The following is a 27722-nucleotide window of genomic DNA, read 5'->3' on the forward strand; positions in this document are numbered from 1 at the left end:
GGCAGTTTGTCCTACATAATGTAACAAATATCCTTGTATTCCTCAACTGGTTTTAAAAAAATTGTTTTGTTGGTCAGTCAGCAATGCTCAGGAATTTTCTGAGGAAGATGCAGAGGCAGAGCTGGAGCTTGGAATCCATCACTGCAGCAGTTGAAGAGGTTTTAACCCAAATAATGGGTCACAAGAAAGCTGCTAGAGCATTTGGTGTTCACAGTCAACACTAGAGGATAGGGTCAAGAAAGCTCGTCCTCAACATCTGTCTTCGAAGGAAGGAGCGGCAAAAGCACTGGGCAGGTACAAAACTGTTTTCCCCAAGAACAAGAAAGAGATCTGGTTAACCACATATTTTTTCTTGAAGAAAGATTGTTTGGAATCACCCTACATGACCTTTGTAGACTTGCATTTGAGCTTGCGGAAAAAAATCAGATACCCAACACTTTTAACCAGTTGAGCAAAATGGCTGGAAAAGAGTGGATGTATAGTTTCCTGAAAAGACATCCACAACTGACTTTGAGGAATCCAGAAAAAACTTCTTTGGCTAGAGTGCAGGAATTCAATTGGGTAGTTGTCAACTCTTTCTTTGATCTGTTGGAATCAATTCTTACTCAGCAGAAAATGAAACCAACAGAGATATACAATGTTGACGAGACAGGTATTTTGACAGTGCCCAACTGTCCAAAGTTTTTACCCTTAAGGGTAAAAAACAAGTTGGTTCGATCTCTTCATCTGAGTGTGGTCCTTTAGTCACAGCAGAGATATGCATCAGTGCATCCGGAAGATTCATGCCACCGATGATTGTATTCTCCAGAAAAAGGGAAAACCTTCTATTGGACGACCCACCACCTGGATCGTTCGCAGCTTACCATGAGAGTGGCTGGATAAACAAAGATTTGTTTTTGATACGGTTTCAGCGGTTTGTAGATTTTGCAAATCTTCCAAAAGAAAAACCTGTCCTCCTAATATTAGATGGTCACAGCTCTCATGCTAGGAGTATCCATTAATTGAGTTAGCAAGGCAACATGACGTAATTCTTTTATGATTCGCCCCCCCCCCCATCCCCACATACACACACAACTCACCGTCTTCAACCCCCCGATGTTTCTTTCATGGCTCCCTTGAGCATATACTATGAGCAAGAGGTCAGACAGTGGATGATTTCAAACTCGGGTAGACCTGTAACTATTTACCAAATAGGAAAACTATTCGAAGGTGCTTTTACACATGTAGCTGTAATGCAAACCTCTCAGAAAGGCTTTGAAAAGACTGGTATTCAGACCTTTAACAGATATGTTTTCCCAGATCATCTGATTGCGCCAGCAGATACCACTGATCGGCCTGCACCTCTTCAAGATGTGCCTCATCAACTTTTGCAAACCTTTGTAGAAGCTGGCGAAACTGAGGTATAAATGCCGAAAGCACCTCAATCCTAGAAGCAGAAGAGATTCCAGAAGAGGCACCCACTGAACAGCTTACCACAGTAGAAGCTGATGGCAGCCAACTAGAAATTCCTCAGCAACACCCAAAGGATGTGCAAGTTGTTGGACCGTCGGGAGTGTCATCGTTTTCATCCATCTCTCTACGCTGTTAATGTCTTCTCCAAAGGTAAATTTAGAGGCGAGAACCACCAGACCAATGAAATCAATACGAAAAAAGGTAAACGCAGCGATACTCACTTCTTCACAACACAAAAATGAGTTGCAAGAGCAAGTAAAAAAGAAACAAGAGCGAGAAAAAATTTGAAAAGAACGCTTTTCAAGCGTAGTAGGCCTAAATCTATTAGTAGACCTAAAACAAAATTCCAGAAAGACAAATGTTCCAAAATGATAGAATCTGTGGCGAAGCAATCAGTCTCAACAACATGTAGCCTGGCGAAAAAATCAAAGATGATGTTTGATGAGAGTTCTAGCTCTTCAGACGAAGACAACCCAAGGAAGTAAGCATATTTTACAACGAGTTGTATGCACAGTATCGTTTGAACGAAGGATGGATTCAGTGAATTTCCTGTCATGGTTGGGCACATGAGGTGCGCTCCTATGCTGAAGAAGAAGACGACGCAGTTGTTTGCAATTTCTGTTCTTAATTGATTAGGGCTAATTTTGTTTGCAAAATTTGTTCAGTTCTTCAAAATTAATAAGCCCTAATTAAATTTAAAGATTTTTTAAATATACCAATTATTTTTATTTTATAATATTATAAACTGACAATTTACCTTATAAAGTAAAATTCGTCTAATAACACTGATTTTTAATTATTTTTGGCCAGAAATTGTGAGAGTCTAAACTATTACATTTATTGACAATTTCGAAGTTTGTATTGAGTTAAAACGTTTTCAATAAAAGTTTTACAGTAGTATACATTGTTGTGTATTGATTTGAATGGCTATCCAATTTTACCCAACCCATAGGGTAAAACTGGGTTTTTGCAGCTGCTGAACAAAAATATTGTAAAAAATTGTGTGTTAATTTTAAAGTAAAAACATAACAATATGTTGATAACAAATAAGTCAGAAACCTAAAAAACTATGGCTTCTTGATCTATTGCTAATAGATATGTTTTTTTTTAACCATTTTAAGTTATGGTACCCAGTTTTGTCCGACTCTCCCCTAGTCTCTATAGGCCTAGAAGATATGTTGAAAGTATTTTTGTCAGTTTTGGTAAAGAGAGCATGGTTTTTGATTGGTCTTCAAATGTATCTCCAGAAGTTGCTGAAGATGTTATGAAAACTCGTTGTGTGTTGCACAGTTTTGTTCGTGATCGAGACAGATGGCTACGGATTTGAAGAAATTTTGAGTACCATTGTAGCGCTGCACTTCTGAAGGTGCCGATTTAAACCAATGGTTTGCCAGTGGGTGCGCCACTGAGAAATGCTTCTCACTTACTTCTTGTGAAGGCACTCTAAGTGAGAGAAAAATAGTGATATGTTAAATATTCAGTAATAAAAAATATTATTCCATGCAATCATAAAATGAAATTTGACGTCATGTAAACGGTTTTCATTACGATGGTTACATAAACTTTCGTTATTATGACGACGTCTCTCGACGTGCAGCCTCTTACGTCTGTCTGATTTTCCTCGCTCTCTGCGGTGGTGAAGATTCCCCGCTCTTTCCGAGGCACCATCGTCACGGTTCTGTGACCTACTTACTATTACGTGGCAAGCCGTAAGCCGAGCGGCAGCCGGGCACCATTCACACAAGAATTCAGCATAAGAATAAAAAGAAAGTTCACTTATGAAGCAAAATCCAAAGAAAAAATATAAGATATTTTTCTAAATTTTACAATCGTTCCAGCGCTAAATACCCTAGATAATGGCTTTGAACAACGCAGAAATCATAGTAACTATTTTCATTCCTTATGTAATGTATATGATTGAAACATCGCGTTAAAGGAAATGTTACAAAAAACACTGTAAGCATTTAGAATGTCTTTTAACTGATAATGATTCCGTTGACATAAATGAGGTGGAATCAGCAGAGGAAATTTCAGCAGTACCTGGGTTTTTGGGATTAAGGCCTAAGTAACGTACCGAGTTTAATTCCAAAGTTAAATTTTGGCCCAAATCTTACTACTAGGACACCAGTAACTGAAGCAAGTGGCGAAATGACTTTCTCTAAGTTAAAATTAATTAAAAACCCTTCGCGTTCGACTACAGAAAATCTTCATAACAGTTTGCCCTTTCTGGTAGCTGATCAAGAAATTGTTGAACAAGTAAATTCAGAAGATGAAATAAGAAAGTTGGGAGAACTGAAAATAAGAAATAAGTTTTTGTGTTTATTTGATATTACGTCGTTTTATATTCAAAATAATGGCATTTGAAAATGTAAAATTTAATGGTTAATAATTTGTGCCTAGGTACAGACATTTGTTAATTAATTTATATCGTTTTGCACTGCTTGATTTTCAATGTTACGTTATATGTTTCATTATAAGAATATGCTTTTATTAAAATCTAAGTAAAATGATTTGACTTTTAGTGGAAATAGCGCGCGCGCGCGCGTGTGTGTGTGTGTGTGTGTGTGTGTGTGTGTGTGTGTGTGTGTGTGTGTGTCTAGGGGCGGCAACTTGTCTTTTTATAGGAGGTGGGTACGTAACTACTACAGCATATAGTGGGTCTTGCTGGGAGAGACTACAATCCTGACTCAATCTCTTCTCAGTTACCAGTATTGCTTCATTTTCATGTCCTGACTCTTATAACTGCAATCTGGTTTCTGTACAAGTTTTTAATAACTTTTCATCTCCTGTACGATCTCTGTAGATACCAAATACGGCTCTGTAGCATCTATTATGTTTGTAAAGTGAAGAGTGTACCCAGGGAGGGGTAGCAGAGGGCAGTTCTCCACCCCCACCTCAGTCACTGACCCTCAGTGCACACAAACAGGAAACCAGGAAACAGATCATGAGAATCCAAACCCGTGTCTTGGTCTTATAAATAGAAAGCTATAACTATTCTGCATCGATTATGAAGAAAGCCAGAACGTATAATGACTACTGACAAGTAGTGAGTGTACCCGACTCACTCTTGGTAAAATTGCAATACTGTTTCATTATTCATCATGAAACTATCATGAGTTGCTGCCCCTCTAGCACAGTTCCTGGGTAGGCCTACATTTTTCAATCAATCAATCTCTATAGTTATCAATTACCAATATACATTGTATGGATGTAGTCAATTACAGTATAGTTTCTTATCTTTAATTTGTTTCAAAAACTTGGATAATAAATACAAATATTTTATGTCAGTATATATAAATAATATTACCTTTCCATATTCAGATATTCTTCAGTACTATAAAAACTGTGTGTTAGTCAAAATTGTTTAAGACCTAACTTGAATTTATGAAACTCTTTAATTTTCTTTATTGTAGAAGACAATCCACTAAAAAGTATTTTGGGCTGGTAGTTTACACTTTTTTGGCAGAGTGCTCCTTTGTGGGTGTTTCTGTGAAAATCATCCCTGTTCCTTGTTTCATGGTTATAAACCTGACTATTTAATGCTGAAAAATCCTGATGACTTTGTGTCACAGACTACTAAATATGCATAGTTTATGGTTATTTGGCAAAGAGAAAGGCTTCCACTGAACTCAAGAATTTACACTGAAGGAATTGTACAGGTAATGTTGCCGAAACACATCGAATAAATATCTGTTTACATGCTTGCATGTTTAGAAATTGTTCTTTTATTTCATTTTAAAATCAAATTATGTGGGAGTTATGTGGACCAACAAACTCGAAACCTAACAGATCTTTGTTCAATGTTGTACGTTTGGATACACACTAAGGTCAGTAGGTGAAGTTCAAATGTTTTTTGCACAAATGGTTACAATTATAATCCAAAACAATGAATTGGTCTTCGTGTAAACATTAGTCAACACTTACCCATGAGCAAAAAATTCCAGTCGTTGACAATTAGGCACATATGGGCCAATGCTAACTGGAGACATGCCACTGCCTGCAAACGAAACATGTAACATGACGAACTTTACTCCACACAAACTTCTATTTCACTACAATTTAGACATTGCAACATGACATAAAATAGCACAGTACATAGTAAAAATTGATCATTTAGCCCTCACACCTTCATTTTATCCTGTACCTGCAACTAGCAAAAGTAATCTCTCACTAGCATGATAGTTACTAGGTGATAGTGTTTTCTGATATTCCACTTGTTTCAAAGAATTTTACTATATACCATAACAAACTATCACAATGTAATCTGCCCTCATTAGACAATAAAGATATATAATATTTTTTTGTAGTTCAGCATAATGAATATTTCATAAAAAGCTCAAAATGGTTGCTTTTTTGTTTCTCTATGAGAAGTGGGCAGGAGGAGAAACAGACACAAAACTTTTAGTCAATATTTTACTTAATTTGCAGTATCATAATGTGAAAGAAAGGTTGCATCAACATGAAGTTTAATTAACAAAGCAATTTTCCAGAAATGGTTTTATAAGATATTAAACACTTACATCTGCTTCCAAGGTAGATTAAAACAACGTAATATTTCCCACAGATGATCTTATAGGGTATTAAACCCTTACATGTGCCTCAAAATTGTGAACTAAAATATCATCTCTGATGTGGAAGGCAGGTGTGAGTGATCTATTGGTAAAGGTGTAATCCAAATTATGGCGCAACTTGGCTCTTTTCATATACACACAGATATTCCAGATGAGAAACTACTTGCAACAAAATATCCTAAGGCTTGTAATGGTTTAAGCACTGGTATAAATGTTGCTCTATGCCACTTTACCAGAGGGGCAACAGATCAATTATACTTTTCACCTATAAATACACAGCTTATATTACCTGTAATTACACGAAACATTTTTATTCGCTTTCTGTTTCTTTCACATATTGAGACAGCAGTCCATTAGCATTAGAGCAGAATTATTTTCTAGTAAAACTGAATTTGTTTTATGTTGGTGTCTGTAGACTCACAACGTTGGCAGTTTAGTTGTGAGGTAAACAGTTTATTGATTATCATCAGTTAGGCAAAAAGAAACTTATTTTCCAAATAACATGTTAATCACACAGCAAATTATAGTTATGAATGTTTACTATGCGGCTGTAAATGGCTTCCAGTCTCGGCACCCACAGTTTTACGCAATCAGTTCATAAAACACGAGACAGTGACATTGCAACATCTGCCAGCTATAAATGGTTCAGCTGCAATGGCCTGATTTTAAATTAAAAAAAAAAAAAAACAGTACATTCATGGGTCTCAGAAAGTGCAGAAGGACATAAGTCTAAACTCTAATGATGAAGACATACATCAATTATAATCTAAACTTTTACACTTCCACGTCGACAGTAAATTAAATTGGTTGTGCCATATTCTGGATTTAAGAAAAAGACTTAGTTCATCAACTTATACTCTAAGAATTATGCAGTGACTGCAAATGCTGACATTTTTAACCTGCTTACTTTTTCTGTGTTGTCATATGGCATAACGTATTTGGGAAATCAACCAATGGAAAATAAAGTATTTGTCACTCAGAAAAGAGCAATCCGAATTCTAAGTGGAATGACGAGAATTATTCATGCAGAAATCTTTTTAAAACACTCAAAATATTAGCAGTGACCTTATAATACATCCTACCCCCTATGTCCTTTATGTCCTTTTTAGTTAAGAACTCACCCATGCACAAAACCGACAGTGAATATCATGACTATGACACAAGATCAAAACACAACTTGCATGTGGATTGAAAAAGCTTGAGCCTAGTACAAAAAATTTCACACTACTCAAGCAAACAGGTGTTTCTTCTGGTAAACCTTCCGGGAAGTAAGGTCGTGGTCCATGAAACTCTTCAGCTCCTAACGTTTCGTCCAGAGCTGCGCTGGACATTTTCAGAGGAGTGTTTCTCCTCCGGTGAGTCTTGCCGACTGACGGGTCGGTCGTCTGAGAGCGACTTATATGTCGTAGAAAGTGGGTGTAGCCAGAGTTACACGTGATATGCAGAGTTAATCTTTGTCTGAGATAAAACTTAACTATCGATCATAGTCTCGTCACAGATAAAATTGTCTAGCAATTCTGTAGTGCTACAGTCCAAATAGCAATAAGTTTCATGGTCTCATGGACCACGACCTTACAACCCGGAAGGTTTACCAGAAGATATGTCATCCGGTCGTGAAAGCCTTCATTCTAGAAATAGGTGTTTAATCCACTTCCTGTGGACATTAAAATCTTACTTTTGTAGTGCCAAACTTAAATGTAAATTAAAAGAATATCTTCTGGAACACTCTTTTTACTCTCTTGATAAGTGCTTTGACATAAACACTTCTGTACTGTAAGTCAGATATGGCACACTGACTTGTAATATTCACTGTTATCACTTTGTAACTGAACATGATGAAACATATCAGAATAACAATGTACTTCACTTCTAGAAAAGTTATAACTTAGTATGGAATACCTGTAATTTATTATTGTATTGTTTCATAACTCTGTTTTACTTTAGGAAGAGTTTAAGCTTGTAAATGTTAACATATTATATAACATGTTATTCCGTTACACATATTGCAATTTCTATCTATTAGCATCTATAAGAAGCTGCTGTTCTCGTGTACAATTATGACTCATTCCACATCCATGAAGTTTTCTTGTATATTGGATCTGTGGAACATGAATGAATAAATAAATAAATAAAAAGTACAGTATCATTTACAACTGTGGCAGCCATTCTCAGCTTAGTTTGCTCTTCATGGCTACTACAGTCTATGATTTGAGGTGCATATTAGACTTAAAATTTACAACTGCATATGTGATGGATATAAATATAACTATGGAAGACCTCTCTTGATTCCAACTATTGACCTGGAAGTTCCTTTTTACATATCTCCTATGGAAAATGAAATGGGAAGGAAACTACAGTTAACATCTGAGTGGTATCCATTCATAATAGGTACTGGTACTTGTACCTTACATAACAACCTGACTTTTTCAGATTTGTCACAACCACACTACAGCTCGCATAAATTCATTAATAGACATATCTCTACAATAAATGAATGCCAGTATTTAACTTTGATACTGTAATGTATACTTTATTTTCTTATGTCATTTATTGCATCTAAGTTCATCCAATCCAACAAGTGCTTCATGTTATTTTACATGTTTAGGCCAATAAATCAGGATCAATTTGTGGATCTTGTTGCTGTTTTCCTTGATTTTCCTGATTTTTGTGAGTTTAACAGATAAAATACCACTACCTGCATTCACTGAACAATGTGGTTCTTTAGTTGTCTCATAGGAGACCTACATCTCATTTTTGTTACAATATCATTGTTACCTCCAAACATTTTTTCAGATAACTGTTTTTTGAGTCTTTGGTGTACCATTTATCTTGATTATACGTACAAAAGTAAACAGCTGATCTTGAGAGGATGGTGTATTCAGTATTTTCCTATTCTGAGATTAGTCCCAGTCCACTGTTGATGTGAAATAATTCAGCATCTTTTTATCTATTTCTTCCATAAAATATTATGTGATTAAATATGTAACAAGTAATGAAACAATATTTAAGCTTGCTTTACAAAACAGTTTGACCTATATAATCACTGTAACATCATTGTAAATATCAAAATATCAGTGACATGTTTATTTCATTATAATTGATGAGTGTCTTAAGCACCTCTTTGTCCTGAGTCTAAAAAAAATTAGAAAAAGTTCTTTAGAGATAATATTAATTGCTTTCTCTGTTGAAAATTTGTATGAAACAGCAATTATGAGTGTATTCATTTACTTGATGGCTCTCAGCTCAGAAAGTCTGGCAGAAAGGTGACAAAAGATGACAGCAGTGAATTTCATGTAAATGTCATGCCTCTTCATGGGACTCACTTACCAGGATACCTGACAAATACTTGCAAGTTAAACTCATTGGGAATAACAAATTGATAAAATAAAATATACTTTTAAGGACAGATTATTATTTTGAATGAGGATTTTGCAGATATCATGGTAAAATTACAATTGCCTTTGTGCCATATCCACAGTACTGCAATGTCACACCCTTATTTATTTCTTATAAATTCTGTGAAAGTGGTAGTAGGCAAATAATGTTCCCAGTGACTTTTATTTTCTTATATGCTTTTCACATACTATTTTAGTTTTCAATTTTTTGTTGTATTCCATCTTTTCTTTACACTAAAATTTTGTTCTATCATTTCCAAACTTATTCGAACATTTGTGTAGTTTTACCATGAAGGGAGAATATGATATATATTCCAGGGTGTTTCTGGGGTTTACTATTTTAAGATTATGGTTTCAACTCACATTTCTTTTTATTTTCTTGCATTTGATAGGTAAGTGATAAAAATTTAGCTGTGAAGGAGCAAATTTGTTCCAGTAGAGTTCTAGTATAAGGTCCTCACATTCAGTTTTTCTTTGTGGACTATAGATTTTTACTCCTTTCTAATAAAATTATTCAATAGTAGCATAGAAGGTAGAACAAGCAAGTGCATAGACAACACTATTGTTCATAGCTTTAGTAACAAATTATAAAATGTTCATCACAACAGTAATAGTACAACAACACTGTTCATACAGGACATTGTAAAATTTATGAAAGAAGAATTTATCTAAATGGAAACAGCTGTAGGTTACAAAAATGATATACCAGGAGAAGATCTTCAGAATGAGATCAGATACATGTTTGCTTAAGTTATGGTGGACAATTTAGTAAACTATTTGACTGTCAGAAAAAAAGTCTTCTCTACTGGAGAGTAGTAATAGCACATGCCATTTATATTTTATATTTATAAATCAAACTAGAAATAATTATTTTCAGGAATTTTATACTCTCTTTTGAAAAGTGGACTAATACCATTGTATCTGACACCTCACATTAGTGGTAGTAAGAAAATTACCCTTACATAGTGATATAAGATTTTATTTTCAGGCTTTTTCTGTGCTTTCTCTTATGAAAATGAATTGTGTTACCTACATACATATCTTTTCAAAATACATTTTACCATGGACATCAAGTCTATTTCAAGCACACAGTTTGCAATCTTTAGTGGTCTCCCTCACCATACAGAATATTTTAACACCAGTAAGTGTATTCTTAGGTTGCATGCCTGAAGAACTGAGGCAGAACTTCAATGAGTCACTACTTCCTAGGCAGCCCAGGGGTGCCTGTCCTGCAGTATTGCAGGAGTGTGTCTGTGTAGTTTGCTACATATAGGATTACCAGAATCTTTTATGGTAATGTAAGGAACAATGATAGAAAATGTAGGACACTTGAAACAATGTAGGACATCATTAGTCAATGAAAAAATAATATAAAGTATTTCTTTTAAGTCTAGTTATGTATATCCACAGGCATATTCATTTATCTTCCCTGAAAATCCTGACACATACAATGTTAAATGTGGTCATCAACAGTAGCCAGTGTTAAACTTCACTGAAGAACTAATGTTGCCCAAAACATCTAACTTGTTTGAAATATAATCAAGAAATTACACACAACTAAAGAAAAAAGAAACAATTTTATAACCTTATCTTTGTGTGCAATGGAAACATACATTTCTGGAGGACAAGTGAGATACTGTGCTTCATGTTTGCTTCTTGCTGCCTTAGAAACTTATACTTTAATAACAATGCATCACTGAATTTGTATTTTTGTTCCAACATTTTGGCTTGTAACAGAAGCATTGCAAATTAACTGTTAACTTTCCACTTTATATTTCTTTGATAACCAAAATGCAAACTAAGAGCAAGATTATAGCATAGCATTCCTTTGCCTCAATGTGCAAATGCTCCATTGCAACATCTCTCTTTTGATGATACTAAACAATGAGTACACTCTTTGACTGTAGCCAGTGTAGCCACATTGCCATAGTGAGTTGCACCTGTGGCTAGTAGCCACTTATTTGTTTCTAGTTTCCCAGCTGCCAGTTCATTTTCTGACAATCACTCATTGTTTCTGAAACTATAGAACATCATAAACTTTTCAAAAATTTATCCCAGATGCCTCACAGTTGGTTCAAGTGTAGGGCATTTCCAGGTATTTCCAAATGTCTGGTAATTCTAGGTAGGTAGAGAGAAGAGTTTTTGACAAGTTCAAATTCTGAGTCAGTCTGTGAGATATTCTTGGTCCATCAAATTGATTGTGAATGTCATGGATCTGGTTTTGTTCCCTTTATAGCATAAAATTTTAACTTGCCACAGAAGCTGTAATGTGACAAATAATCCTCTAAACAGTAAATACATACAATCTCATTTTAGAAATAGCTTATTTTAAAGAACTACACTGTCCAATCAAAATAGTGTGGCCACCAGTCAAAAGTCTGTTTAACCACTTTCTGTACTGTAGACTGCTGCAAGACATGCAGGAAGAGAGTCAATGAGGTTCAAGAAGGTACTGACATGGATGTGGAGCCATTTGACTCAAATGCCCTGACCAGCTGCACTAGATCTCTCAGTTAAGGATTTATGGTGTGAACAGCCTGATTGATTCCCAATTGTGTTTCAATCCAGGGAGTTTGGTGGCCAAGGGTGTGCAGCAAATGTATCCTGGTGCTCTACTACCCACAAATGTGCGCTGTAAGCTGTGTGACACGTTGAATTGTCCTGCCAGTAGATGCCACTGCGCCAAGGAAAAACAAACTGCATGTAGTGGTGGACATTATCCCAAAGGGTAGATGCATACTTGTGTAGATTTTCTGGGCCTCCCAGAATGACAGAATCACCCAGGGAATGCCCTACGGCCTAGAACTTTCCAAGAATTGTTGCAGGATATTTGCCTTCTGACATTTCACATTGTGAGTGCCAAAGGCCACCTGCCTTGACTTTCACACTTCACTGACACAAGCTGCAGATCTGTTACTAGAGAGCTCCAAAATGTAGCATGTGACATAGCAGTTTTTAACATAGCTATGTCGGTGCATCAGAAAGGTAATGCAAGATCATTAGAAAATTGAAAGGACGAATTTGAAGAGTTTGTCCATACATGAAGCACCTTCTCCTTCAGCATGGCAATGCAGCGCTCACTAGCACTGCAACATCTACAACAATTTAACACCTCTCATTCCTTGTCATCATTCATTTTCCGCACAGTCCCAACATGGCCCCATCTGATTTCTGTCTGTTTGCAAATCTTAAGGAACACTTTTAAGGCCACAATTTTGATAGTGATGAAGTGTCATAAGGAGAGGTAAGGTTGTAGCACTAGCAACAAAGTGAAGAATTCTACAGTGATGATATCAACAAACTGGTCTCTTCGTGGGAGAAATGTGTTTGTTGCCAGGGTGATTATGCCAAGAAGTAAATATGCAGATGTGAAGAATGAAGATGTAGGATGTTAATGAAGTTTGTGTTATTTAAAAAGCTTTAAGAGTTTTTGCATAATTTTTTTCAGTACACCCTCATACATAAAATAATGGAAAAAAATCATTTTATGTTAAGAGTGACCTGCTGATACCTATGCTCATGTGCCTTCTTCATTTACACCATAATCTATTTCTCTCTGACGGATACAAGAAACCTATAGTTCTACCAGTTTATAGTGCCAACAGCAAACTAAATACAAACATGGTAAATTAATACTAGAATTGAGCATAATTCTCATTTTAAATTATTTGTACACTTCTTAACCTAGATTCTGTAATGTAGATATGTTTGTCCCTATTTAGAGTTGCTTTTTTTTTACAATTGACTCATACATTGGCAATTAAGATATATTTTCACAGAGTTTAAATGTAATCAAACTAAATATAAATAATTACTTGCAGGATGCTTATTTGTGTGTCAGTTTTCAAAACAATGATAACTGAATGATTCAGCTGCACATATATGTGTGGAAATATCATGTCACTCTCATACATTTTCTTCCTCTTCATTCAGATTTTGGAGAGACTTTTCAGTTTTTCATAAGACAAACAAAATTCTCCATTTTCAATCTTGATCGCTATCTTCTTCATATTTGAATATCATTTATTTATTTAAGTTTTTAATGATGAGGCGCAAGTTGCACTAAGTTTTTAAAGTTTTGTACATCAGTTATTCCACTTCTAAGTGACTTGTAAATAGAGTTTCCTCAATCAACATAGACAAAGCTTCTTCTCAGAATAGTAGGTAATAGAATATGCATAAAACATATTCATAGTTACTAAATATGTGGTATATACTCTCTTATGGATGTCTACTGGGAATTACACCATGTGATCAAAAGTATCTGGACACCTGTCTGAAAATGACTTACAAGTTCATGGTGCCCTCCATTAGTAATGCTGGATGGAATTCAATATGGTGTTGGCCCACCCTAAGCGTTGATGACAGCTTCCACTCTCGCAGGCATATACGTTCAGTCGGGTGCTGGAAGGTTTCTTTGGGAATGGCAGCCCATTCTTCATGGAGTGCTGCACACAGGAGAGATATCGATGTCGGTCGATGAGATCTGCCATGAAGTTGGTGTTCCAAAACATCCCAAAGGTGTTCTATAGGACTCAGACCAGGAGTCTGAACAGCCATCCATTACATGGATGTTATTGTCATGCAACCACTCTGCCGCAGGGTGTGCATTATGAATGGGTGCTCTGTCATGTTGAAAGATTCAGTTGCCATCCCCAAATTACTCTTCAACAGTGGGAAGCAAGAAGGTGCTTAAAACATCTATATAGTCCTGTGCTGTGATAGTGAAACCAACAATCGGTGCAAGCATCCTCCATCCCTCCATGAAAAGCACGACCACACTATAACATCACAACCTCCGAATTTTATTGTTGGCACTACACATGCTAGCAGTTGACATTCACCGTGCATTTGCCATACCCACACTCTGCCATCAGATCGCCACATTGTGTACCATGATTCTTCACTCCACACAATGATTTTCCACTGTTCAATCATCTAATGTTTACACTCCTTACACCAAGTGAGGCATCGCTTGGCATTAACTGGTGTGATGTGTGGCTTATGAGCAGCCACTCAACCATGAAATCCAAGTTTCTTCACCTCCTGCCTAACTGTCATAGTACTGGCAGTGGATCCTAATGCAGTTTGGAATTCCTGTGTGTGATGGTCTGAACAGATGTCTGCCTATTACACGTTATAGCCCTCTTCAATTGTTAGCAGTCACTGCTAGTCAACAGACGAGGTTGACTGTATGCTTTTGTGCTGTACGTGTCCCTTCATGTTTCCACTTCACTATCACATTGGAAACAGTGGACCTAGGGATGTTTAGGAGTGTGGAAATCTCACATACAGACATATGACACAAGTGACACCCAATCACTTGACCACATTCAAAGCCCGTGAGTTCCACTGACCGCCCTATTCAGCTCTCTCACGTCTAATGATTACTGAGGTCGCATATATGAAGTAACCAGCAGTAAGTGGCAGCACAATGCACCTAATATGAAATATATATGTTTTTGGGGGTGTATCACAGTTTCTGAAATATGCAATCAGAAATTATTATTGCTGAAATACGTATACTTTGTTGGAGAATATATGTACAGCTCTATGCTGCAGACAGAAACTGTTTAACTATCGACTCTGTTACTTAAAATTACATAACAGGATTTCTGTTATTTATTATAGAACTGCTACAAATACAATTAAGATGTCTTAAACCTCATATAAAATATTTGCCACTAAGACAATTCAGATATGTTTTGAAACATCCAGTGTTACTTTGGTGCAACAGTACAGCTACACAAATTAGGTAGGAGAAAAGTCATTTAAGGGTCTACCAATAAGAAAATATTATGAATGTAATTCCTTATTCGGAACCCACAGTTTAATGTTTATTCTTTGTGAGAATATCATGTTCTGCCTCACGTACAAAGGAGAAATATCTACTGATGTGTTTTGGAATTTGACAAACTTGAACATGTCTGGCCACCAACCACTTCACATCTGCCATCACCAGGCACCACCAGTCAGACAATGAGGAGCTGGTATTCACTCTCTGGATGCCATTGTATCCATCATTAGCCGCTGCCAGGGCAGTCATCTGGCACACACTGCTCATGACATAGCCATGCCAATCTGCAGTGCCAGCACCTGATATATTTTTGTCAGTTAATGGGAATGTCTACCATACAAGATCCCTTGGCTTCCAGATTGCATTGTGCTACATCAACCACATACAATGATACTAGACCTAATAAATAAATAAACTACTTCCAAGCTGAGTGTGACTGCATTTGCCCATTGCCTACACTCCAGAAAATTCTGTGCCACTACAGTAGAAAAACAGGGAACAGGATAAAACAAATTCTCATTAATAAATGGCTTCCATGCTCCAGTGTAACTTATATATATTCAGGAGTCATGTGGATGTAGAGGAACTAGGCCTATTTTTCTTTTTTTCCAAGACTTCATGAGACTCATTTGTAATATAGTGATCTTCCTGTAACTCAGGGATTTATGTTACACAGCCAGCACAGGCTAAGAGGGGAGAGGGCTAAAAGTGCTCAGGGCACATTTGTCCATAAGAAATGCCACTCCATAAGTCTCACCTTGAACATCAGCTGTGTGGCTCCACTGCCACCTACTCTCAGCATTTGGCTGCTGATTTCGTCTTATACAGAGAAACTTTTGTCTTATGACAATGAGGTGAAGCACATGCTTTAGAACTGATATGGGGTCATTCTTCACCATAAATCTCTAAATATGCCCTCTAACACTCACAGACAATGTTTAGTGGGAAGTGGTTGATGACATACACTATGGTGACCAATTTCCAATATGAATACTCCTAGCACACTGGGCAGTACCCCCAAAAAATCTATGAAACTGGAAGCTCAGCGAGGCCAACTGGAAACTGTACAGACATCTGGATGCATTTGGAAAATGAACAGTCTCTAGGAGTGTGTGTATCGCATTATGACTGTGGCCTACTGAGATGCTGATACATTCTTTCCAGAATTCAGGCCCCTAATAATTACCAGCTGTCCATTGGGAGAACAATATGTGTGCTTTGAATTAATGGGCAGGCATGCACCTTGGGCCAGACTGAATTGTCAATCAACTGGTGTGAATCTAACAGCCCTTGGTGTAGTAGAAGTGTAGAATGTATTTAGTTACAGGTGTGGGCTTAAAGTAAAATGCAAGTCTCCAGACAAGTCTAGGAGATATTAATTATCACAGAACTATAACAGATAGAGGTAGGTTGGATTTTGCTTGCAACAATGAGGAATTCTATGATAATCCCTTCTCCATATGTAACTTGACCCATGACATGGCAGCTGGTCATGATAAGGTGCATTACATCATGTTGAGGTACCTCACACAGAATCCAAGAGAATCCCCACCCTTTTCAAAATCACTTGGGAAACAGGAAACATCCCTGATTCTTGGAGGAAAGCAATCCTTGTAACCTATCTGAATTCAGAGAAACAATGTATAGAACAATGTATAGGCATGAATGTTTGTCACAGCTCTGCTCTCAAGAATGGCGTACGAAAGATCTTATATCTGATGCCAACTCTTTATGTTGTCTGTATTTTTGAACCCAGACAGTTCCTTAGTCACATCCAGTGCAGGTTCAGAATGAGATACTCAACTACTGTTAATCCAGTCCTAATGACAACTATAGTTGGCTTTCCTGGCCAAGCAACTTCTTTGATAATTAAAATGCATATGGTAGCACCTACAGACATGAATTCATCAAACGTCTCCACCAATGTTCTGCATATGGTCTTCCTTTTCTATACATTATGTCAGGTAGCAAGCCTTAACAGCCATTATCACAATAGTTTTAGGAGGAGACTAGTGCCCCATTAGAAAGCACAATAAATATCACTGTCTATGCCATCATAGGAGAACCAGCACAGTCCTCTTTCTTTGACCCTATTCCTACTCAGTTCCTAGCAAACAGGTCAACTGCAACTGGTCACTCAGAGGCTGGAGGAGTTATCATTATCCACAGGGTTCTAGTCTTGGCAGAGGGAATAATGTGCATCAATTTCCAATGTTACCAGTTCATATTTAATCCACCTAAGTTGAAAATAAGGACATCATTCTAGGCATTAAATAAACAGTGAAGGTCCTTCACTTAATATATATTAACAAACCAATGAGGTAACCATACACAGAACATCTAAAAACAAGTTACATTAAAGCTCTGAACATATTGATGTGCCCATGCCACATGTCTTGGAGAACAAATATAGCACATGTGCTCTAGTTTGAGGAAGCCGTTGTGTTGCCCCAGGTGGATTATGTGTGCCAGAAGTACAGTTAAGCAAAAAATGTATGTTAGAGTAGTGGAGTACTGCCTGCGAATATGATATTAACAGGTAAGTCATTCAAGAGTGACGATGCTATTTGGGATCTCATGAAAGTGTCCCTGTGACAGGTGTTGTGGATACAATCATAAATATGATCCAGGGTTGGAATCAGTTACTATCCTGGTTACCAGTGAGGACCAGTATTACTTCAGGCTTCATAAAATAAGAGAATGGCTGATTGTGTTCCAGTCCAGAAATAGTATTTTAGAACATTTTAAATAAGCACTGTAACTATATGCCAACTAACTTACACAGGTCAAACAACTGAACAATCTTAGCTGCTCCATGATTTTTCATAGGCATGTTCTTAACAAATGAACAGAGTGTCTCACCTGGAGCCTACTAGAGAGAATGAAATATATTTTATCATAAAAAGTACCTCATTTACCATGATTGCTTTAGTTCACTGCAAGGATCCAAGTAATTTATCCAAGAAAGAAATCTGTGTTGACCATTTACAACACTCTTCTTTGTTCTAAGGATGGGAGTCCTAACAAAGCATCTGGAAATTCAATGCACAGAATTGCCAGAAGCCTCACCCAAGGAGGACTTCACAGTACTCACTGTGCCGCATTGTTATCCCCTACTGAAACAGTTAACTTTTTTGTTGCGGCACAAGATGATCCATCACTGGAAGAGAGTTACAGTCACCAAGTAGTATCTGGTGACATCAACTATTCAACCAAGCCATACCTTCTTTTAGTAACTGGAGCTAATGAAGTCCTAGGGATATGCAGCCTTATTAGGTACAGTCCCCCAATGTGCGGCCCTGCCTCTTGTGAGAAGACCCACCAGTATGCAGAACTTGTGACCAACCACCGTCAGTATTTTAGTTGATTATGTTGTATTTGTTGGAATGTGGGTGTCTGTAGAATTACCCATGGATTTGCTTTCAATGTTAGGTGGCAACTGAATGAAAGTTTTGCAAATTTCAAAACTTCATGAGGTATGAGAACTCTTGCTGCATGATCAGGGCACAGACTTTCACCAGTATCAGGGTGGCTGGCTCTTTTCTATTTTTTTATGATAATGTTCCACCATACACAGTTTAAGATTTTTTTACATATATACTGGAGTTTTTCTGTGAATAAGTAATTCATCTCCTGACTATTACTATTATCCTAAACGATTCAAAGTAAAAACTTTTATCCATTTAATCCTCACTCATTAAAGAAGCATTTTGTATGGTACTGGTATTGTAATAAAAACAGCAAAATGAAACCACTTACCATGCAGATGCAGAACACACTTATTTGTTTTAGTTTATTTTAACAACAGTTCATTACTATAAAACCTAATGATGTGCTAAATGATTCAAAGTCAAAACAATACTTGTTTAAATCCTCACTCATTAAAGAAGCATATTCTATGGCACTGATATTACAATAAAGAAAAACGACAAAATTATACAATTACCATTTAGACACGGCAGATCCTTATTTGTTTTTATTTGATTTAATATTGATTCTTTACTATAAAACCTAAATGGTGTTTCCTTTTCTAAAGCAAAATATCTAGAACAATATTAAAAATTTAAATACTAACATTTTTCTTTGTGTGTGCAATTCAGGAGAAGCATAAAGTAATATATACTCAGATCTTGTACATGAAAGATGTGGCACAGTAATGACCATCTGAAGACATTTAAATAAAGGGTATTTTGTGTGAAGCATGAGAGTTGCACCAATTTCAGACTGTCTGTACAATTAGTTTCCTAAGGCAAGGTCATTTGTCTGTGTAATAATGAGAAAGGACAGTTGTAACCAGAAAACTTAGTCAAATGAGTAAACAACATACAAACAAATGCCTTGTAACTCAAAGCACTAAGATTTTGAGGAACAAATAATGACTAGAAAACTTCCACAGACTATTATACGTAGCATTAATACTCCATTATATCACAGTATGGTTCATCAACTGTCTCAGAGATAGTCTCAATTACAAGTAAACATTCACTACCATTAAGTGACTACAAGTTTTCATCTCCCCAAAAATTTTCGACATCCAATCTGTTGCTGTGGGTGTACTTTGGTATAGGTAAAGAAATGGAAAGTAGAGAAGATTTTGTTAAAATTTCATGAAATAGCCAACTATTTCACCCTCCCTGTACCTGTTAAGGTACATTTCTCTTCATGAGACAAGTGTAGTAACTTTACAGAAGAGGCCAAAGTTGCTGCTTCTGCCTGATATAATAGCATAAGACCCTGAGTATAATACAATCTCCCTTTTTTTCAAAAGGCTTCTTGAGAAGATTTATTTTTAATATTCTGACTAATCATAATTACAAACTGTTTTACTGGCATAAAATATTTGCCTAAAAGTTAACATTATACCCATTCAAAATTAATGTCATATATTGACTGTCTAAATTTTGATAATACAAGGAGAAATAAAATAAATGAAAAGAAATGATTCCATTAATTTGTGGACCATTTTCTTTTCCACATTTTCCACTTACAAACCCTATCATCTGTGGTATCACTGTTTTTAATCTTCCTAATAGCATTGTGTGTAATTTGTATCTGTGTTGTCACAAATATTTGGCTGTTTCTTCCGAATATACTGCTAGTTCTGCGGTTGTGGCTACCACTGGACACGTGGACACAGCTGTTTTTATCTGAATACATATTGACAGTGCTTTATTTGTGGTCGTATGCTGTACAGAGACCTCTGAAATAAAAAAAACATTAAAATAATATTTTAAGATGTCTAAATTTCAGAATCCCCCTGGAAGCCTACACTACCAGAATGTTTCCTGTTTCAGCAAGTCAATCAATGCAATTTAAACTTTTGTCCTAACATAAGTACAATACAATGTCTCTTGCTTCCTGACTTATTGTCTGCCCACCACTCTCTCGTTGGCTGTGTGTAATAAGCAGCTGACCTCTCCCCTTTTGTTCCCATCATATGTCATTGTGAGCATCGACAACATCGCAGCATGAAACAGTCAATTATGCCACTGGCCCTATCTGGATATTTACCATCCCCTGCAGAAATTAATATTACTGCTAAGTATTTGTCAAATTTTGAAGTCAATTCAATTCTGACTACAAATGGATTCAGGTAATTGCTGTTCACAAGTGGCAGATATTCCTAAAAAAGCCAAAGTATGTGCTATTGATTCCCATAGTTGGGAAAATGATGTAATTTGCTGCCCTTCCACTACTTCCTTCACAGCACCCATTTAGTTCTCAGTTAATGTGGTTTCACTGTCCCCCTCCAACTCTTTCACAGTGCTGTGCTCGAACAAGTGTGGATCATAGACTGCAATATCTTCTAGACTGCAAGTCATAGGTAACAACATCAACTAATACATACATAAAAGATCACAATCATGAGGCAGTCCAATTTTTTAACTTTTCCATGTCCCGCAGTCTACTGACATCTGCACAACAGGTCTTGCCACTGTAATTTATTCTGGTGACAACAATGATAGTCACTTTGATATGACTTACTTCGTTTGTCAGACACTTCAGCCTGGTTTAATTTTTGTTCTTGTTTCATCTTAATGTCACCATAATCTTCTAAATCTGATTAAAAGCTGGTAACAATTTATCTAGTGTTCTTACATGTAAACAGCAACCTAATTTCTCATTTGCAATCCACTTAATAAATCACTGCAGTCTCTCACAAGCAATTAAAGTATTGATCTGTGTTCAGAATCAAGCAATGTTTTTTGAAAGACAACATTTCCACTTTTGAACTATACCTTTACTTAAGAAGCAGCATTAATCCAGAATGAAACTTTCACTCTGCAGCAGAGTGAAAGTTTCATTCTGGAAACATCCCCCAGGCTCTGGCTAAGCCACGACTCTGGAATATCCTTTCACCCAGTAGTGCTAGTCCTGCAAGTTCAACAATCGACCTTCTGTGAAGTTTGGAAGATAGGAGACGAGGTAATGGTGGAAGTAGAATTGTGAGCGTGGATCGTGAGTTGTGCTTGGGTAGCTCAGTTGGTAGAGCACTTGCCTGCGAAAGGCAAAGGTCCCAAGTTCGAGTTTCAGTCCGGCACATAGTTTTAATCTGCCAGAAAGTTTCAAGCAGCATTAATGTTTGTACATGGTATCCATACATGCATGACCAACTTTTATTGCAGACCTGTTCAAATACAAGAGTTTATTAGATGACAGAATGTAGCACTGTTTCAGCCTGTGTTTCACAAAATTGTTAAATTTGAAGCAGACCAATATAATGCCATAGTGGGTAGTTAAGTTTTTTTGACTATTTCCACACTAGTCAAATGTCACATGACTGTTCAAGCAATGCCAATGCTGTATGGTACGCTTCAGCATATTGGCCAATCTTGACTCTGCTTCAACACTAGTATCATTTGTACAGCCCAAGCCCCTCTGAATCCTTCAAAATAAATCTGCACATAACCTCAATTGCCAAAACTTCATCTGTAAATGTAAGGTGACCCCTATATATGCTATGAAACAATGTAAAAATGTTAACCTAGGCAGTAGTTTAATCTGGAACATAAGAGAGCACCATATTTCTTGAATGACAAATTTGGGAAAACCCCTCATACTATAACTGAGTAAATACAGTATATCTTGAATCATTCCACATTACTGAAGGACCTCCTTTATGATAGGATTTACGGAACACTATGAGTGCATACAAATGAATGAGTGAATGAGCATATGAGTGAATGAACTGGAAGTGTTACTGAATTGATGTAGTACCTTTACAGTATACAACACTGACATTGTTACTATGATCTTCAGTTTGAAGAATGGTTTGATGCATCTCTCCCCATTAGTTTATCCTGTTTGAACCTCTTCGCCTCTGCATAACTACGGCATCCTACATCCTTTTGGACCTGCTTGCTGTATACAGGCTTTAGTTTACCTCTGCAGTTTGAATCACTCACCCTCTCCACCAACCTCATAGTTCCCCCTATTAATTACCATTAATTATTTAACTATTCCTTGGTGCCTCAAAATATGTCTTATCAACTAATTCATTCTGTTAGTCAACTTGTACCATAAATTTCTTTTCTTACCAATTTCATTCAATATCTTCTCACTACATATTCAATCAAGCCATCTAATAGTCGACATTATTCTGTATTACCATATTCAAAAGCCTCTTTTCTCTCCTTGTCAGAAATACTTAGCATTCATGTTTCTTATATGTACAAGGCTATAATCCAGACAAATACCTCCATAGAAAACATGATAACATTAAATTAAAGTATTAGGAAATTTCTCTTTTTCAGAAATGTTTCTCTTGACATTGTCCCGTACTAGCAGGTAGAAGTCGTGAATAGATCAGCTGATCAGACTGCATGTTGTATCGTCTCTACCTGAACTACCATCAGTTATTTTACTGCCAAAACAGCAAAACTCATCTCCTACTTTCAGTCCTAATCCATTTCTCCGGACATCAACTGAGTGTATTTGTCTATATTCCAATACTCTAATTTTAGATTTGCTGATATTCATCTCATAACCTCTTTTCAAGACAATGTATGGTCCATTCAGCTGATATTCCAAGTATTTTGCCCCTGTGGTAGAATTGCCTTTCCAAATTTCTTCTGGAGTTCCTTTACAATTTTCTAAATATATACATTAAATACCATTGGTAATAGGGCTACAAGGAACTGGATATTCCTTCTGTGGTGTTGCAGAAACAACTGATAGGAATGTAACCACTGTACATGACTGCAGTAAGCAGTGATCACATGCATGTAGAGTCACAAAAAGACAGGGCTCCAGAGAGCTACATGACATTGCCAAGAGAGAAGATGATCGTGTTAAGCATATAAGTCTGGCACATTTTATAGCATCTGTAGCAGCAAACTGAGTGGTAGGCACTACCAAAGTGACACAACTAACTCTTAGACATTGATTACTTCAAGGACAGCTCTGAGCCAGATGCCCTACAAAGAGCATTCCACTGACCCCAAACCACTGCCATTTGCTATTTCAGTGGCGTCAAGTGAGAGCTCATTGGAGGCAGGATGGAGGTCTGTTGTTTTTTCTGATGAAAGTTGGTACTGCCTTGGTGCCAGTGATCACTGCGTGTTGGTTAGAAGGACGCCAGTTGTGAGCCTGCTGCCAACCCGTCTGTGTGCTAGACACACTGGACCTACACCTGGAATTATGGTCTGGGGTGCAATTTCCCATGACTGCAGGAGCACTCTCACGGTTATCTCAAGCACTCATACGGGAAATTTTTATGTCAGTCTTGTGATTCGACCTGTTTTACTGCCATTTGTTAACAGTATACTAGAGGCTGTTTTCCAACAGGATAACACTCACCCACACACCACTCTTGCAAACCATCATGCTCACCAGAGTGTCCACACGTTCCCTTGGCCTGCTCAATCACGACTGTCTCCAGTTGAGCACATACAGGACATCATCAGATGACAGCTCCAACGTCATCTACAAACAGCATTAACTGTCCCTGTATTGACTGAAGAGGGGCAGCAGCCTTTTCAGTAGTTGCAGGGGCCACAGTCTGGATGATTGACTGATCTGGCTTTGCAACATTAACCAAAACAGCCTTGCTGTGCTGGTACTGCGAACGGCTGAAAGCAAGGGGAAACTACAGCCGTAATTTTTCCTGAGGACATGCAGCTTTACTGTATGATTAAATGATGATGGCGTCCTCTTGGGTAAAATATTCTGGAGGTAAAATAGTCCCCCATTCGGATCTCCGGGAGGGGACTACTCATACAGATCGGAGCGTGGAATGTCAGATCCCTTAATCGGGCAGGTAGGTTAGAAAATTTAAAAAAGGAAATGAATAGGTTAAAGTTAGATATAGTGGGAATTAGTGAAGTTCGGTGGCAGGAAGAACAAGACTTTTGGTCAGGTGAATACAGGGTTATAAATACAAAATCAAATAGGGGTAATGCAGGAGTAGGTTTAATAATGAATAAAAAAATAGGAGTGCTGGCAAGCTACTACAAACAGCATAGTGAACGCATTATTGTGGCCAAGATAGACACAAAGCCCATGCCTACTACAGTAGTACAAGTTTATATGCCAACTAGCTCTGCAGATGATGAAGAAATTGAGGAAATGTATGATGAGATAAAAGAAATTATTCACGTAGTGAAGGGAGACGGAAATCTAATAGTCATTGGTGACTGGAATTCGTCTGTAGGAAAAGGGAGAGAAGGAAACATAGTAGGTGATTATGGATTGGGGCTAAGAAATGAAAGAGCAAGCCGTCTGGTAGAATTTTGCACAGAGCATAACTTAATCATAGCTAACAATTGGTTCAAGAATCATAAAAGAACATTGTATACCTGGAAGAATCCTGGAGATACTAAAAGGTATCAGATAGATTATATAATGGTAAGACAGAGATTTAGGAATCAGGTTTTAAATTGTAAGACATTTCCAGGGGCAGATGTGGACTCTGACCACAATCTAACCTGTAGGTTAAAACTGAAGAAACTGCAAAAAGGTGGGAATTTAAGGACATGGGATCTGGATAAGCTGAAAGAACCAGAGGTTGTACAGAGTTTCAAGGAGAGAATAAGGGAACAATTGACAGGAATGGGGGAAAGAAACACAGTAGAAGAAGAATGGGTAGCTCTGAGGGATGAAGTAGTGAAGGCAGCAGAGGATAAAGTAGGTAAAAAGACGAGGGCTGCTAGAAATCCTTGGGTAACAGAAGAAATATTGAATTTAATTGATGAAAGGAGAAAATATAAAAATGCAGTAAATGAAGCAGGCAAAAAGGAATACAAACGTCTCAAAAATGAGATCAACAGGAAGTGCAAAATGACTAAGCAGAGATGGCTAGAGGACAAATGTAAGGATGTAGAAGCTTATCTCACTAGGGGTAAGATATATACTGCCTACAGGAAGTTAAAGAGACCTTTGGAGAGAAGAGAACCACGTGTATGAATATCAAGAGCTCAGATGGCAACCCAGTTCTAAGCAAAGAAGGGAAGGCAGAAAGGTGGAAGGAGTATATAGAAGGTTTATACAAGGGCGATGTACTGGAGGACAATATTATGGAAATGGAAGAGGATGTAGATGAAGACGAAATGGGAGATAAGATACTGCGTGAAGAGTTTGAAAGAGCACTGAAAGACCTGAGTCGAAACAAGGCGCCCGGAGTAGACAACATTCCATTAGAACTACTGATGGCCTTGGGAGAGCCAGTCCTGGCAAAACTCTACCATATGTTGAGCAAGATGTACGAGACAAGCGAAATACCCTCAGACTTCAAGAAGAATATAATAATTCCAATCCCAAAGAAAGCACGTGCTGACAGATGTGAAAGTTACTGAACTATCAGTTTAATAAGTCACAGCTGCAAAATACTAACGTGAATTCTTTACAGATGAATGGAAAAACTGGTAGATGCGGACCTCGGGGAGGATCAGTTCGGATTCCGTAGAAATGTTGGAACACGTGAGGCAATACTGACCTTACGACATATCTTAGAAGAAAGATTAAGAAAAGGCAAACCTATGTTTCTAGCATTTGTAGACTTAGAGAAAGCTTTTGACAATGTTGACTGGAACACTCTCTTTCAAATTCTGAAAGTGGCAGGGGTAAAATACAGGGAGCAAAAGGCTATTTACAATTTGTACAGAAACCAAATGGCAGTTATTAGAGTCGAGGGGCATGAAAGGGAAGCAGTGGTTGGGAAAGGAGTGAGACAGGGTTGTAGCCTCTCCCCGATGTTATTCAATCTGTATATTGAGCAAGCAGTAAAGGAAACAAAAGAAAGATTTGGAGTAGGTATTAAAATTCATGGAGAAGAAGTAAAAACTTTGAGGTTTGCCGATGACATTTTAATTCTGTCAGAGATGGCAAAGGACTTGGAAGAGCAGTTGAACGGAATGGACAGTGTCTTGAAAGGAGGATATAAGATGAACATCAACAAAAGCAAAACGAGGATAATGGAATGCAGTCAAATTAAATCGGGTGATGCTGAGGGAATTAGATTAGGAAATGAGACACTTAAAGTAGTAAAGGAGTTTTGCTATTTAGGAAGTAAAATAACTGATGATGGTTGAAGTAGAGAGGATATAAAATGTAGACTGGCAATGGCCAGGAAAGCGTTTCTGAAGAAGAGAAATTTGTTAACATCAAATATAGATTTATGTATCAGGAAGTCGTTTCTGAAAGTATTTGTTTGGAGTGTAGCCATGTATGGAAGTGAAACATGGACAATAACTAGTTTGGACAAGAAGAGAATAGAAGCTTTCGAAATGTGGTGCTACAGAAGAATGCTGAAGATAAGGTGGATAGATCACGTAACTAATGAGGAGGTATTGAATAGGATTGGGGAGAAGAGAAGTTTGTGGCACAACTTGACTAGAAGAAGGGATCGGTTAGTAGGACATGTTTTGAGGCATCAAGGGATCACAAATTTAGCATTGGAGGGGAGCGTGGAGGGTAAAAATCGTAGAGGGAGACCAGGAGATGAATACACTAAGCAGATTCAGAAGGATGTAGGTTGCAGTAGGTACTGGGAGATGAAGAAGCTTGCACAGGATAGAGTAGCATGGAGAGCTGCATCAAACCAGTCTCAGGACTGAAGACAACAACAACAACAACAACAAATTGACTGAACAAGTACAAGAGCCATGGAACTCCATCCCACAAACTGACGTGTGATACCTGTTCATCATCACAATGCATGCACATTAGCGTGCTGACATTCAACAGTCTGGTGGTTACACTGGTTCTTAATGTACAGCATCTTGTATTTACACTGGCTTATCTTGTGCTTAATTAACCTGTGATCATGCAATGTTAATCACTTAAATACGTTACCCAGACAAATGTAATCGCAAAATTTCATTATGTACCTTAATTATTTTTTGGCATCATGAATTGTACACTCTACAGTTGACTCCCAAGTGGTTCTAAATAGTATGCATCTCAGAAAATTCTGACTGTTATGGTTCGTTGAACTCTGTGTTCTAAAACTGGTGCTGGTCATAACAATGTGTCTTCCACTACTGCTAATTTTATATACAGTACTATAAT

At 37.3% G+C, this 27722-nt stretch overlaps 1 protein-coding gene across 1 annotated transcript in view; it reads right to left on the reverse strand.

The window, feature by feature from the left end:
• LOC126298718 (uncharacterized) overlaps positions 1-27722 on the reverse strand; it is a 199802-nt gene that overhangs the window by 118546 nt on the left and 53534 nt on the right. Inside the window, exon 2 of the mRNA XM_049990144.1 lies at positions 5377-5449. Coding sequence (XP_049846101.1) covers positions 5377-5449 — 73 coding nt within the window. The remainder of the gene's footprint in view (positions 1-5376; positions 5450-27722) is intronic.

Source organism: Schistocerca gregaria, chromosome X (genome assembly GCF_023897955.1).
Source record: "Schistocerca gregaria isolate iqSchGreg1 chromosome X, iqSchGreg1.2, whole genome shotgun sequence".
Classification (NCBI taxonomy): Eukaryota; Metazoa; Arthropoda; class Insecta; order Orthoptera; family Acrididae; genus Schistocerca; species Schistocerca gregaria.